Genomic DNA, 15,550 nt, shown 5'->3' with positions numbered 1-15,550 from the left:
AAAAAAGGAAAATTAAGAAATGAGAAATGAGCAATGAGAAATGAGAAATGAGAAATGAGAAATGAGAAATGAGAAATGAGAAATGAGAAATGAGAAATGAGAAATGAGAAATGAGAAATGAGAAATGAGAAATGAGAAATGGGAAATGAGAAATGAGAAATGAGAAATGAGAAATGAGAAATGAGAAATGAGAAATGAGAAATGAGAAACAAAAATGAGAAATGAGACACAAAAAATCATTATGCAATCTGAATTAAAATAAGTAAATTAAAAAGTTCGCTTCACTACTGAACGGAACCAACACTCTCATCTTCAAAATTCTCAAGAACATTCAACTATTCGCCAAAAGGTGCCACAGATTTCCTGGCAAGAATTCCGTCCTCACAAAAGGCTATGCTTATCGTCGCTCGCAAGGAAGTGAGAAATTTCATCGCCTTGATGATAGTTTTTGTCACATTCCAAGGCCCTCCACACAACAGCCGTGTCGTCGTTGCCACTCCAGCCGGATGACAGACTCGCTAAATTGTTGTCAGAAGCAAGCACACACATACAGAGATGCACAAATACAACCTAAATATTCACACACACATACCCATTCTGGCGCAAAACTGGCACGTGTGCCCAAGTCCTCCGGATTCCTTGAGCTGAGAAAATATGTCAACTGCATTTCCGTTATGTCAAGACATTGCTGAGAATTTCGTCTTTCTCCCTAAGCACACGTGTAGTTGCAGTAGTTTTGCCAAGTTAACAGTTTACGGGCTCCAGGAAGGGGATGTCCAATTAGGGAACGCTTTGTTTCACAGCTTCGGAATGGATGTGATTGAGCTTTTCCAAGTCAAAAGTTGAAAATATTTTTAATTTGCGAAATTGCGTTACACTCGTAACTCGAAGCAAATTTCCGCCCGAAACTTTCATCATTTATATCAATTTTTGAATTATGAGCTCCAGTCAATACGAACTTCCCACCTCTCCCAAAGGGAGAAAACTGACTTCGAGTGAAATCTAATGAATCACCATTCAGGGCATACAGGAGAAGTCACGTTACCGTGGAAAGTCGACGAATCGAAAGCTAGAAACTACTCGCCTCGTGAGGGTGGTGAAAAATGGTTTTCCACCTTGGACCGTTTCTGTTATTTCCTCGAAAGTTGAAAAATTGATGACCATTCGGGAAGGCGCCCGAAAACTATGTTGTCTCTACCTCCCCCCTTCCATTTTTTACTGGCCACCGCAGCTGAGGGAAAAGGGTTTTGATATGATGGGATACATTTTTTATGTAATTTTTTTTTTCAACTGTCCAGTTCCAAATGGACAAGTAATGGGGGGAGAAAGTTACTCTTGTGGAAGGGCTATTTAATTAAAATTGAAATTGAAAAATAAATTGAATAATTTTCAACAATGAAGGTACACAGGAAATGAAACAAAACCAAAAGTTTGTACTGGGATGGGGGTGTAAACAGAAAGGTTTGATATTATTTGGGTAGTTATATGTGATTTGTTGCTGATTTTGCAAAACAAAAATCTGAATTGTATTTTTGGGATTACAGTTTAATTGTTCTTCTTAGCTAATTTCTTGACAAAGCTAAATATTAAACTTCAAAATAAATCCCATTAACAAAATAAAACGATTGTCATTTTACAAAAGCACTTTTGTAAGCATAATTTATCAATCCTTTGAACCACATTTTTGTTCTCACGTGATCATTCTGAACAAGCAAAATCAGAGTTATGGAGTTCCCCAATTTAAAAATAATGGCCAAGACAATTTGCCAAAACGGGGCCAACCATTTCCATTCAATAAAGCCATCTTTTGTAAAATCGTGCACGTTTATCATTGATCCTGTGCTTGAAGAAAATGCAAAGAGAAGATTCTCACCCCGGCTGGGGAAAACCTCACCGAGACGGACAACAGCTGGTGCACTTTGGCCAAGTGTTGCCGCCGCCGTCGTCGCCGGAACATTAACCCTTTCTTTATTTATGGTCGAATAAAAGCGACGACGTTCCTTCATCATCGCAGACAACAGCCCTGGCGAACGCAACCGAGACGCTCCAGCTCTGCAGAACACCTCGAGGTCGCTTGGCCTGGTACATGGCGAAAGAGTGAGGTTAGGTTTTGGCACCCGAACAAAAGTGAAAAGCAGCTGCCACACAGCTGGGGAATAGATGAAGCCCACTTCCTTTTTAAGAATTTTGGGGGGTACTCAGCAGGGAATTTGTACGGAAAAAATGATTTTTTTTTGTTATGAAAATAAGGAAATTTCAATCATTTGATCTTCATTATTAATAAATTAAAAAAAAATACAAAATTATGAAAAATCTTTTTCATCCGTGCATCAAACGTGACCCTAGATAAATTTGCCTATTTGGCTTAATTTCTCGTGTGTCGGTCGACCCTGGTTGAGCTGAGCACCATGCTTCCACTGGGTGCCCTTTGGCTGAAACATTTTCGGGATTTTCCGCGAAGTATGTTACATACCATACCATACCAATCAGCTTAGAACACCATACGCGGTGCCCGTGCTGTATCAAGAAGGTTGTTCCATGTTGCTCGGTTCTGGGCTGCAGCTCGCCAGTCTCCTAGGTTGCAGATCTTTCTTAGGTCCGCCTCGATCTGATTTCCCCATCGTGCACGCTGTGCTCCTGCTCTTCGGCCTGTGCCGCCATCCGGTCGCGCGCGGTCAAAGAGCATCCTGACAGGATGGTCTTCGTCCATCCTCGCGACATGGCCGGCCCACCTGAGCCTCCCGATTCTCGCCAGGGTGACGATGGTCGGTTCTCCCAGCAGCGCGTGCAGTTCGTGGTTCATGCGCCTTCGCCACTCGTTCTGAGCTGTACGTACTCCACCGTAGATCGTTCGCAGCACCTTCCGTTCGAAAACTCCAAGGGCTCGTTCGTCCTCTTGCCGCAGCGTCCAGGTCTCGTGGCCATAGAGGGCAACCGGTCTAATCAGTGTCTTGTACAGGGTCAGCTTCGTGGCGCGTTGCACTCGATCAGATGTCAAGGTTTTCCGTAATCCAAAGTAAGCGCGATTCGCGGAGTGGATACGAGTCCGGATCTCTAAGCTGGTGTCGTTGTCGGCCGTTACCAGCGATCCCAAGTACACGAATTCACTCACCTCCTCCAGCACATCGCCATCCACAGCTAAAGGGGTGAGTCTTGGGGGGTCAACGTCCTTTGAGCCCCTCCCTTTCATGTACTTTGTTTTCGTCGTATTCATGGCCAATCCAATTCGTCTTGCTTGCGTCTTTAAGGCGGTGTAAACCCTTTTTACCGTCTCTAGGTCTCTCGCTATAATATCAATGTCGTCCGCATAAGCAAGAAGTTGGACTGTCCTGTTGCAAATCGTGCCTCTCGTGTCTATACCCGCTCTTCGCACAACTCCCTCAAGTCCGATGTTAAACAGTGCATTGGATAAGCCGTCACCTTGTCGTAACCCTTGCTGCGATTGGAAGGGGTCCGCTAGCTCCCCTGCCACTCGCACGTGACACATCACACGATCCAAGGTAGCCTTGATCAGCCGAGTTAGTTTGTCCGGAAATCCGTTCTCGTGCATGATCTGCCATAGCTGTTCGCGGTCGACTGTATCGTACGCTGCCTTGAAATCGATGAAGATGTGATGTGTGGGCACGTTGTACTCACGGCATTTCTCGAGGATCTGCCGGAGCGAGAAAATTTGGTCCGTGGTGGCCCGAGCGCCAGTAAACCCCGCTTGATAGGGGCCCACGAACCTCCGTGCGTACGGTGTCAGCAGACGGCAGAGGATCTGGGAGAGGATTTTATAGGCCGCGTTGATAAGCGTGATGCCGCGGTAGTTGCCGCAGTCCAGCTTATCGCCCTTTTTGTAGATGGGACACACGACACCATCCATCCATTCTTCTGGTAGTTTCTCCTCCCTCCAGATCTTAGAAATCACCAAGTGGATCGCCCTCGCCAACTGCTCTCCTCCATATTTGAAGAGCTCACCGGGTAACCGATCTTTACCGGCGGCCCTGTTGTTCTTCAGCTGCCTGATCTCCTTCTTCACCGTCTCCAGATCAGGTGCCGGGAACTGTTGGTCAGCAGCGGGCGGTCCAAGTTGGGCTTCAAAGCCGTCTCCATGCGCTACATCGCCGTTGAGGTGCTCGTTGAAGAACTGCTGCCACCTGTTCAACACCTCGCCTTTGTCCATAAGAAGGTTTCCCTCGGCGTCCCGACAAGTGTTGGCTTGCGGCGCATAGCCTTTGCGGGACCGGTTAACCTTCTCGTAGAACTTTCGCGTCTCGTTCTGCCGGAACAGCTGCTCCATTTCGGCGCGATCGCGATCTTCCAGCTGGCGCTTCTTGAGCTTGAAGACCGTTCTCTGCTGTTTCAGCGCTTGTTTGTATCTGGCCACGTTCTCATCAGTTGCAGCTCTCAGCTTCACCGCATAAGCTGCTTTCTTCTCGTCAAGTAGCCGCTGGCACTCCTCGTCGAACCAGCGCTGCTTTCCAACTCGGACCGTACTACCTAGCGCGGCTTCAGCGGCACTGCCGATGGCCGAGCAAATTCTGCTCCATCCATCGTTGAGCGAGGCAGCGCCGAGTTCCTCCTCCGTTGGCAGGCTCGCTTCCAGCTGCTGCACGTAGTGCTGAGCCGCAGCCGTGTCCTGCAGCCGCTCGGTGTTGAACGGCGGTGGGAGCCGGCTCCGTCGTCGGTGGTACGTCGTCGACAGTTTTGAGTGCATGCTTGCACCCACCAGGTAGTGGTCCGAGTGGATGTCCGCACCGCGGTACGTGCGGATGTTCCGTATGTCCGAGAAGAATCGGCCGTCGATGAGGACGTGGTCGATTTGTGTTTTTGTTCGTTGGTTAGGCGATGTCCAGGTGACTTTGTGGATGTCTTTCCGGGGGAAGAATGTGCTCCGTACCACCATACCGCGGGAGGCTGCGAAGTTGATGCACCGCTGGCCGTTGTCGTTGGTGACGGTGTGCAGGCTGTTCGGCCCGATCACCGGCTTGTACATCTCCTCCCTTCCTATGCGGGCGTTCATATCTCCGATGACGATCTTGACGTCCCTCTGCGGGCAGCTGTCGAACTTCTGCTCCAGCTTCGCGTAGAACGCTTCCTTCTCGGCATCGGATGATTCCTCGTGTGGGCAATGTACGTTGAAGATGTGATAGTTGAAGAAACGGCCTTTAATCCTCAACCTACACATCCGGTCGTCGATCGGCTCCCAATCTATCACACGACTCCGCATCTTGCCCAACACTATGAAGCCGGTTCCCAGCTTGTTTTCGGCTCCGCCGCTCTGGTACATGGTGAGCTCCAAAGCATCATCCTCCCACATCTTCGCTCCCTTCCAGCACATCTCCTGCAGTGCTACAACATCGAAGTTGCGGGGTTTGAGCTCGTTCAACAGAGCGTACTCATACCCATCGAAACGTAGCGATCTGCAGTTCCATGTTCCGAGTTTCCAATCGGTGTCCTTTTCGTGCCTAGGTCTATGCCGTTTGTTCCGGATCCTTATTCCTTCTTGATTGTTCGTAATGATTTTGGTTTCGGTATGCAGCCGGATTGGGGCTGCGATACCTAGTCTCGGGGTGGGGCTGCCACCTTGAAGCTACCGAGACCCAGCTCCGGTTTTCTCTCGACACCGTAACGGGGGCCTTTCTCACGAGGCCTAACGGCATAGCTACACCCTCCGAAGAGGATGGAGCCCCCCTTCCCTGTCAGCATACTACCATAGTTCCCACCGGGGTTGGTTACCCGATCTCTCCAATGGTTACTAGTATCCCGGCTAGCGCCGCGGGGAGGCCAGGGTATCGGAGTTACTGGACAAGAGGCTAAAGGACCGCTTGGTGGGTCTATTTTATTCCTGCGGTACTCGAAGTACCTATGGTACGCCATGTCCAGTCGTTCGCTAACCAGTATGTTGCTTCACTGAAAAATTGCCCAAAGAAGCACCCGTTTCCTGAAAGCAAGGATTACCACAAGTGAGTTATTTCCCAGTGAGGGGTTGCAAAAAAGTGTTTTCTGACGTTGAAGATGCCTTAAAATTGGGTTCTCTTAGATTTTTCCGGTTTCTAAATCATACAATAATTCGAAGGATTCTTTTCGAAATCCTCATATTTTTTGCATTCACTGCTGAACAACATATCTTGTAAAACTTTTTATAGAAAAAGATCCCGTCACGCGACACTATCAATTTGTAGCAGATGAACCTTTTTCTGGCCACTCCCTCTTATCTCGTCACTCATGAGTGCCCCGCTTAAGTCGCTTAAATTCATCCCACTGCGCAGCGTTACGCTTAGGAGGAAAAAACACGATTGTCTACATTTAGGCGTATATATTTAAACTGATTCGTTACACTATTTTACCTACATTAATGTGTTTTGTTTGACAAACTTTAACTTAGCTTAAACTTATCAAAGTCCTCGCCCCAGATTCACAGCCCACTGTACAGCTTGCAACTTCCGTCCAGATCCTGGTACCCGGGCAGGCACGTCCGGAACCGTTCCGAGTACACGTAACCCTCGAAGCACAACTCCAGCTGAGCTCTTCCCGTGGCACAGTCGTAGTACTTGTCACACTCCCCAGGGCAGGCCATCCGGCCCAGGTAGCCCTCGGCGCAGCTCACTTCCGGTTCCACCTCCGACTCGACAACGGCTCCCTCCTGGCAGGTCGTCGGGTTCCCGACCACACAAACGATGCTCTCCTTGGAAAAGATGTGACTCTGCGGGCAGGACTCGACCTCGGCCCGGAAATGGTCACACTCAGGGGTGTGTTTGATGGGCTTGAGCTAGGTAGATGCGCATTTGGCTGAGGGCGCCTACAGTGCATACATGATTTTTAGGGCGCTGACAGTCACTAACTGATATGTGAGGCGCTTATAGTGGAAACGTATTTTTAAACTTAAAAATAAAACAAAATCCTAAAGTACCTAAACATACACATGGTTTTTGATGGTTAAACAAAGCGTAGATTAAATTAAAAATTAAAAAAAAAATATGGTAAATTTACCTATTTTAACAAAGTAGTACTTATATAACGTAAGTTTAATTTTGGGGATTAAAGATTACTATTTTTGCATAAATTTTATTTTTTGGTACGATTTCTGCTGATATTTTTTTTCTGTGATTTTGAATCAATATTATTAGAAATTAAAAAAAGTCTTGTCGCAAAAAGAACGATACACGCCTGTGAATCCGTTGCCGAAACTGCAAGGTTGAAGAGGGCTAGATTATAAGGTGTTACGTCGATTCCGCATTATCAGAAATAAAAGTTATTTTATGTTTTAGATTTTTTTTGCATTCAAAAATGTACGCACCTTCCCGCAAATTTATTTTAGGAAAATTTCAAAAATTCTTTAACGGTTAGTAAGGTAATTCGCTTAGCTAAACACTTGCTAGAAAGTGTCAAAGATTTCAAGACTCTATAGGTTTGAAAACATTATTTAGTAAACTTCAAATATAAGATCAAAACAGACAAACAGTGACTTTTGCCCTTACCTTACGCAAACTTCACATTATTTTTGAAAATTCATAAAATTGATTCTAAACCTAGTCGTAAACCCTTTCTTTGTCCCGTCCTACTCGATAATGAAAATGCCCATCCCCCAACGTGGACAAATAAAAATGTTTTGTCTGCAGCGTGGAAAAACGCAACCCATTGCAATGAAACAATAGAATCTTTTAGTTATTAAAAAATTGTTAAGGTCGCACCTATCATAAAAAGATAGCTCTATCTACACATAATTAAATTTGATCCATTTTGGAATTGATAATTAAAACTGACTCTCGCGTATTCAATCCAGAAGTCAGAATTATATATTAACAGGGTATCCAGATCCACGGTAAGTTTCGGAGAACAAATCTAAGATAAAAGTGAATATTTTTTATCGATTTTAATGTATATTTCTATGAAAAATCACATGAAATTGATAGAAACACGTACATTGATATTTATCAAATTTGTCATGAACATGCCTTGAATGACTTGAACGGGACCATCCATAAACCACGTGGTCACTTTAGGAGGGTATGGTGATTGTCCACGATCCATACAAAAAAGTTTTTTTTTTTTGTATGGACAATTGTCCACAAGAGGGGGGGGAGGGTGGTGGAGGTAACAGATTCCCAAAAAAGTGTCCACGTGGTTTATGGATGGTCCCAACTTGAAAATAACATATATAAAAAAATCCTTATTCAGTTATCCGAAAAACACAATTACTTAATAAGGAAAGGAGGCAGAATTCCTAAAATAAAGGAATTTCGTACTTTTTTTTTATTTCAGTGTATGGCTTTTGAACTTTATCTTTGCAATCAAATCGGAGAAAACAGATTGACTAGCTCTCAATAACATAATCTGATGCGGTTTAGTATTACCTAAAGCGTCCAATTTCCCAGGGTTACAAAATTCCCGGGAAACGGTAAATTTTAAATTTATTCAAAATTGTTCTTATATTGGTTCTGGTTAATATTCTTCAACAAAATTGTATAAAATAGCAACTTAAATGATCAAATTAAGTGCGAGGGTCAATTAATGCCTTAACTGCTTGCAAAATTTATAGACTATTTCTAAATTTACTAGTATTTTTTTTTTTTGCAGTGATATTTTTCCAATCACAGTCTTTTGACGGCGAGTAAAATGAATCCATGCTTCAAAACCATAACATTGCTATTGAATATGGCTCTGTGAACAGTTTGAGAGAATATGATAAAGAATAATATTGAGACGACGTTAAAATGAAACACAAAATAATGAAGAAAATATGGATTTGTTGGCAAATCGTTTTTCTTGAACAAATCTTACTTCTTTGAGCTCATGAATAAATAGATAAGCATTGAATTCACCTTAAAAATCAGCTTTTTCACTTGAAATATCATTTTCATAAAATCACCTTCTACATAATACGAAGTGGTTTTTTTTAATGATTCAGCTTAATAAATGATTTCGTCTAAAAGAATTTTCATAGCAATAAAAGTAGTTCAGTTCATATTAAACCTCTTACGCCCTTGTTAGCTCAGGTTTTTTTTTCTTGATATTAAACTGTTAACACTTTTTAACAAATTTACCAATATTTTTTTTGAATAACCCTCTCTGAGACATCAATTGATATTTTTTTCAATTTTCATCCAATTTGGCCATGGTAAAAAAAACCGTAAAAAAACATAATTTGATCTTGGCAGAACAGGATACCTAAGTTTTAAATGATGTAACAACAATTTTTGTTTAAAAAATTAACCAAAATTATAATAGTTAATTTTCATTTCATAATATCGTAATTTTTGTTGCTCAACGAATAAACAAGATCCCAGTTGTGAAAGCTTCAGAAACTAATATTTTTTGAAATATTTATACTTTGATATGAAATTTTCAGGCGAACTGAATGGTTATAAGAACAATAAATTGAAATAAATAAAATAAAATTGAGTTTTTCATTACTATTTTTTTTGAAAATTTAAAAAAATGTGCCAAAAAGTTAAGAAAATTATGAAACTATATTATGCGCAATTATCGTTACTTTTAACGGCATTGCTTTATTGAGACAAGAAATTGATATCAAAATTTTATTTAATTTCTTTAAAAAAATAAATATGAGCATTCAAAATGTCTCAGTTAACTCTTCCTAATGTGTAACTAAGCGAAATTCGCATATTTCAGCTAGTAACGAACAAATACTGATATTTTATTGTGAGAACTTGTTCCGAAAATTGTTCTTAGAGATCTAATTGATAAAGTCTAGATTATACAAAGTGGAATCAAATTAGATAATTTATAAGAATATGTGCAACTTGCATAGATTATGTATATGTATTAGGATGTAACAAAAATTACATTTTGGCGGGCATTCAGAGGTTTGTTTCTGTGGTCATACTGAGCTCAAATCCCAAATATGAGCTTGATTGGATGTAACAGGAGCTGGCGCTTTGCATTTGAATTTTAAATGGGATTTAACCCGTAAAAAGATATTTTTTCAAAAATGTAATTTTTTAAGGCACTTTGGCCACTGAAGCGCTTATTTTCAACATCACTGGCGTGTAGGCCCGATTCTTGCACATCTTTTGGTATATATAACATTGATATTTGGAGCACCCCGAAGCTCGGTCCTTCAAAGTTTGGCATTTTTTCGAAAAATCGATCCCAGCATAATCAAATGGTGTCTCGGACGCCGCGAGATGCGACTATATCTTTTTTACGATTCAGTAGCCAAAGTGCTTAAAAAATATAATAAGCATATTGTTTCAATCAATTTTCAGTGACTTTCCAAAGAAAATCTGATAAGATCGTTATAAAATTCTTACATTCTTAGAAGAAGTTGCACTTGGGGCTTAATATTATATTTCAATTTACCCCTCAAAATTTCGGGAAATAGACTTTCTTACAAGGTGCAAAATATCAGACCTACCTTATTTATCTAGGAGAACTCTAAATAATCACACCGTGTACATTGTACACTGTATGATTTAATTAAAATCAAACTATGTTTCATTTCCCATATCAGTTCTCGATCTATAAAGTAAACGAAATCACTTAGTAAAGTCCTCTACTAGAATAAAGTTGCCACATAGAGCGATTTGTTTTGAGTCCCTATCACTTCGAAAAAAACCTTAACCAGAAGCGAAGATCTCTTTCATCAAAAACTAAAACAGCAATTAAAAAAGTAATATTAATGGTACTGATTTCAAAAGTATTCTTTTTTTCAAAGCTTCGGGGTAAATGTTCCGAAAAACTCTACCCGTCAAAAATCATCCTCTGTTAGAGGATAAAAAGAGTAAGTCAGCCTACACAAGTCATCTGTTGGAAACATGTTAACAAAGCGATGCATAAGATTTGCATGCCCTGTGAGGCTGTTGCTGCGAAGTGGTTGTTCAAGAATGCTACACCGTTAAATACTGTAAGCACAGAGATAAAGGATGAATAGCACGTATTTACAATATGAAAGATGATAGTGTTCTCATAAACATTGATGATCGTGCCAAAAAAAATAAAACGCATTACGCAAATGAATGACGAATGAGATTTTGCGCACTTCCAAACAAATAAAAAATAAATCAAAGCGATTGTGCTATTAAAACGAGCTCCAACATTTTTACCAATTCGGAGTATCGATTCACCTGAAGGGTAGGCTTACTCCTTCAATATGAGAAAGTCATTTGAAATCATTGGTCCAAATTTGATACATTTTGGTGAGCGAGTTGGCTTCTCTCGCTCTTGGGGAAACATATAGTTGCGTGCGCACAACAACCAAAAATCATTTAGTTAAATAAAAAAAACTTATGCATCGCAAGAGTGACAAAGCTAAATTTAAATAAAACAAACAACAAACCATCGCGCAGCGATCGCGCATCGACTTAGCGACTTAGCGACTTAGCGACTTAGCGACTTAGCGACTTAACGACTTAGCGACTTAGCGACTTAGCGACTTAGCGACTTAGCGACTTAGCGACTTAGCGACTTAGCGACTTAGCGACTTAGCGACTTAGCGACTTAGCGACTTAGCGACTTAGCGACTTAGCGACTTAGCGACTTAGCGACTTAGCGACTTAGCGACTTAGCGACTTAGCGACTTAGCGACTTAGCGACTTAGCGACTTAGCGACTTAGCGACTTAGCGACTTAGCGACTTAGCGACTTAGCGACTTAGCGACTTAGCGACTTAGCGACTTAGCGACTTAGCGACTTAGCGACTTAGCGACTTAGCGACTTAGCGACTTAGCGACTTAGCGACTTTGCGACAGACTGCGACAGCACTACCTTGGAACACTGAAATGTTATCAAGGGTGCATTTGATTCAGTCTCCATCGAGGTGTTGGGAGTAAAGCTTCGGCGGAGCGGTCTCAATCCGACGATGTGCAACTTCCTCATCAACCTGTTGTCCGAAAAACACATGCACTTTGTGCAAGGTGATCTGGCAATCACCCGGATAAGTTACATGGGTTTGGCACAAGGCTCACGCCTTAGTCCATCCATGTATAACTTCTACGTCAGCGACATCGATGATTGCTTGACCGGAGACTGCACCCTTATACAGTACGCAGATGACGCAGTGGTTTCAATCGCTGCCAAGAAAGAAGTCGATCTGCTAGAACCCTTGCAAGACACTCTGAACAACTTGGCCCATTGGGCAGTGGGAAAGGGTATTGAATTCTCTCCGGAGAAGACGGAACTGGTCGTTTTTACGGGGAAGCATGAACCGGCACAGCTCAATCTTTCTCTCTCGGGAAAGACTATCGAGCAGTCGGACCACTTCATGTACATGGGTACCATCTTCGATCAAAAGGGAACATGGGGGAAGCACATCAACTACCTGAAGCAAAAGTGCCTGCAAAGAACTAATTTTCTGCGCAGCGTCTCTGGCAACCGGTGGGGTGCTCATCCTTCTGACCTGCTTCGACTGTACAAGACAACGATACTCTCGGTGCTGGAATATGGCAGTTTCTGCTTCCAATCAGCTGCGAAATCACGCTTGTTGGTTCTCCAGCGGATACAGTACCGATGTCTTCGCATTGTCTTGGGATGCATGCACTCAACTCACAACATGACCCTCGAGGTCTTGGCGGGAGTGTTGCCTCTGCGAACTCGTTACTACGAACTGTCTTACCGGTTCCTGATCCGGTGTGATTACAGGAATAAACTGGTAATTGACAACTTTGAAACGTTGCTGAACCTTCACGTTGAGTCTCGGCGCATGCTTCTATATTATGACTTTATGTCATCGTGGGAGTGGAGCCCGAGCACAACGGTACAGCGCACGCCTCCGTTAACCAGCAGCTCCCTGATTGGCTTCGACACGTCCATGAAAGCCGATACTCGCGGTATCCCAAACCATCTTCTGCGGGGAGTTGTACCGTCGATCTTCGCATCAAAGTACAACCATGTTCCTCCAAACAACAGATTCTTCACCGATGGCTCCAAGCTCGACGGCTGTACGGGCTTCGGTGTTTATCATGAATCTTATCAGCTGTTCTTTAAGCTGAAGGACCCGAGTTCGGTTTACGTCGCAGAGTTAGCCGCGGTTTACTGCGCACTGCGAATCATCGAGACCATGCCACCTGACCACTACTTCATCTTCACCGATAGCTTTAGCTCTGTTGAGGCTATCCGGACTCTGAAGCCGACCAGGGAGTCTACGTTTTTCCTCACGGAAATACGCAAGACTTTAAACAACCTGGCGGCTCAGTCCTTCAGCATCACGGTGGTATGGGTCCGCGCTCATTGCTCGATTCCGGGTAATGAGAAAGCGGACTTGCTCGCCAAGAAGGGTGCTGAGAGTGGAGACATTTTTGAAAGGCCAATTAGCCTACAAGAATGCTACGGTTTTCCGAGGCAGCGTGCGCTTCTGGATTGGCAAAATCAATGGGACGACGACACCAAAGGACGTTGGATGTATTCCATACGACCTAAGGTGCAAAGAAAAGCCTGGTTCAAGGGAATGGACTTGACGCGTGGATTCATCAGAACGATGTCCCGCCTTATGTCGAACCATTACTCGTCCAAGGCTCATCTGTACCGTATCAACATGAGTGATACGAACCTTTGCGACTGTGGGCAGGGTTATCAGGACATCGACCATCTCGTATGGGCGTGTCCAGATCACCAGGCTCACAGAATTAAGTTGAAAGATACCCTCAGGGCCCGAGGAAGACCACCAGAAATCCCGATGCGATACGCGCTATCTCAACTAGACCTTGATGTTCTCTATCCTATCTATCAGTTCCTCTCAGATTCCAAAATATCTATTTAGTTTTCTTCCAGTTAGTTTCCCTTCAGTTAGTTTTCCTCTAGTTAGTATAACTCGCCTTCACACAAAGCCGTCGTTTCTGGTTGCACCGGAAGCAAAGCAAGATCGCCCCAGCAGCTGGACACCGAGTTGCGGCTGAGGACAAAACGCAAAGGCCAGCAGAGCCAACCAAGACCCCTACACAATCCCCCTTCCCTTCCCACGCCTTGTCTTTAACATCAATCCCTTCCCTACTAACCCCGAGTAGGCCGCGGGTAATCGGCTCCCCTCCCACTAACATTTACACACAAGATCCTCTGTAATTATTAAGTCAAATGTAATTACAAAAGCCGACTCGGTCCTAACCAGGTCCCAGTACCGAAAAGGACCTAATAAAAATAATTTTATGAAAAAAAAAAAAAAAAACACTGAAATGTTTGGTTGACTTTCCAGAAAGAGTGCATATGACTTGAAAAAAAGAAAAGGGCGCTTCAAAATTGAGCCAAGAAATTGATGAAACTTGGTGCAAGCCCTTTTATGGTCAAAAATATCGTTTAACTTGAATATTTTTCCTTAAAAAATAAATAAATTTAAGCAAACAGCTAAGTAGATGTCATCTACTCAAATCTACCCATAAGCACACCCCTGGTCACACTTGATGTACTGGAAGCAGTTGTCCGGATGTTGTCGCACGCCGGTCAGCACTCCGGCGCACATGTAGTCGTAGAAACTGCCGGAGGTGGACTGTGGGAACGCCGTAACGGACGCGATCAACAGGGTGGTAGCGACTAGTAAGCACTTCATTGTTGCGATTTTAAGGTTCAACTGGTAATCCAGTGGGATTTGCCAAGTGCTTTTTATAGGCTTAATCTGACCCGTGGATTTGCGTTCCAGCAATTTGCGACAGGACTGATAAACTGGAGTTTATTGGCCAATTATTGAGCAAACAAACAGAAGTCAATCGTCATCGGGGTGGGTTTGCGCGGTCAGTCTCGGTGGATACCCCTGGAGGGGAGAAACTGATTATCTCCGGGCAGATAAGATAGTTGTTCGTGTTTTGAGGTGTACCAATTTCATTTACCGTTAAATGAGCTAGATCGAACCTGGAAAAATATACTGAGTGTTAAATTTTCTTGCAATTGTTTACAGGTCGAACTCGATTATTCGATTAATCGCAAAGAAATGCATAGGATAACCGAATCATGAAAAAATATTGTTTTATTTTTAGTTAATGAGGTTTTTTTTTTTAAATTGAAACTTCTCATGAAATTTGCTGATTTTAATGAATAATACTTCAATGTTGTCATGTTTTACGGTGAAAAAATGCATAAAACATTTTAGTTGAGTGTGACTAACTTCATTGAGTAGCGATTATTGCTTGGAATTTTTACAATTTACACGAGGTTGAACTCAAAAATTTAGTCAGCGTCATCGTTTTGTGACATGTCAGGAAGCGTTGCTTTGTGTTTTCAAATCAAGGTGTTTGAGTAAAAAAAAAGTATAGCAAATAAGGTCTTATTTTAATTCCATAAATTAGGTGGAAAGAAAATAAGACCGTTGTAAATATATTTTTCGGAAGGATCCAAAAATTTCACCAATGTTATTTTTTTTTTGACATTGAAGATCGAAAAATGACATTGCAAATGAGTGATTCTCTGAGATTTCGGTCATTCGATTTTTTTGTATTTTTTAATCCGGCTAAATCTTTTTTGGTGCCTTCGGTATGCCCAAAAAGCCATTTTGCATCATTAGTTTGTCCATATAATTTTTCATACAAATATGGCAATGACAGCTGTCCATACAAAAATGATATATGAAAATTCAAAAATCTGTATCTTTTGAAGGAATTTTTTGATCGATTTGGTGTCCTCGA

General features: G+C 42.6%; 1 protein-coding gene across 1 annotated transcript; it reads right to left on the bottom strand.

Moving 5' to 3' along the window:
- Positions 1–6,345: 6,345 nt before the first annotated feature.
- On the bottom strand, positions 6,346–14,481 carry LOC120414970 (uncharacterized). Its single transcript, XM_052707061.1, has 3 exons — positions 14,321–14,481; positions 11,052–11,091; positions 6,346–6,727 (listed from the first exon to the last, which is right to left on the bottom strand). The coding sequence occupies exons 1-3, from the start codon at positions 14,479–14,481 to the stop codon at positions 6,401–6,403; spliced, it is 528 nt and encodes a 175-aa protein (XP_052563021.1). The 3' UTR covers positions 6,346–6,400.
- Positions 14,482–15,550: the final 1,069 nt, after the last annotated feature.

Source organism: Culex pipiens, chromosome 2, assembly GCF_016801865.2.
Source record: "Culex pipiens pallens isolate TS chromosome 2, TS_CPP_V2, whole genome shotgun sequence".
Lineage (NCBI taxonomy): Eukaryota > Metazoa > Arthropoda > Insecta > Diptera > Culicidae > Culex > Culex pipiens.
This window is presented reverse-complemented; position numbering and strand designations above follow the sequence as displayed.

What these genes read in the sequence shown, in the direction of transcription:
- LOC120414970 (XM_052707061.1), bottom strand. Translation starts at nt 14,481, where the DNA reads ATGAAGTGCTTACTAGTCGCTACCACCCTGTTGATCGCGTCCGTTACG. An exon ending in TACATCAAGTGTGACCAGGG is followed by an intron (nt 11,092 to 14,320) that starts GTGTGCTTATGG and finishes CTCATATTGAAG; the next exon opens with GAGTAAGCCTACCCTTCAGG. An exon ending in TGAATCGATACTCCGAATTG is followed by an intron (nt 6,728 to 11,051) that starts GTAAAAATGTTG and finishes CACACCCCTGAG; the next exon opens with TGTGACCATTTCCGGGCCGA.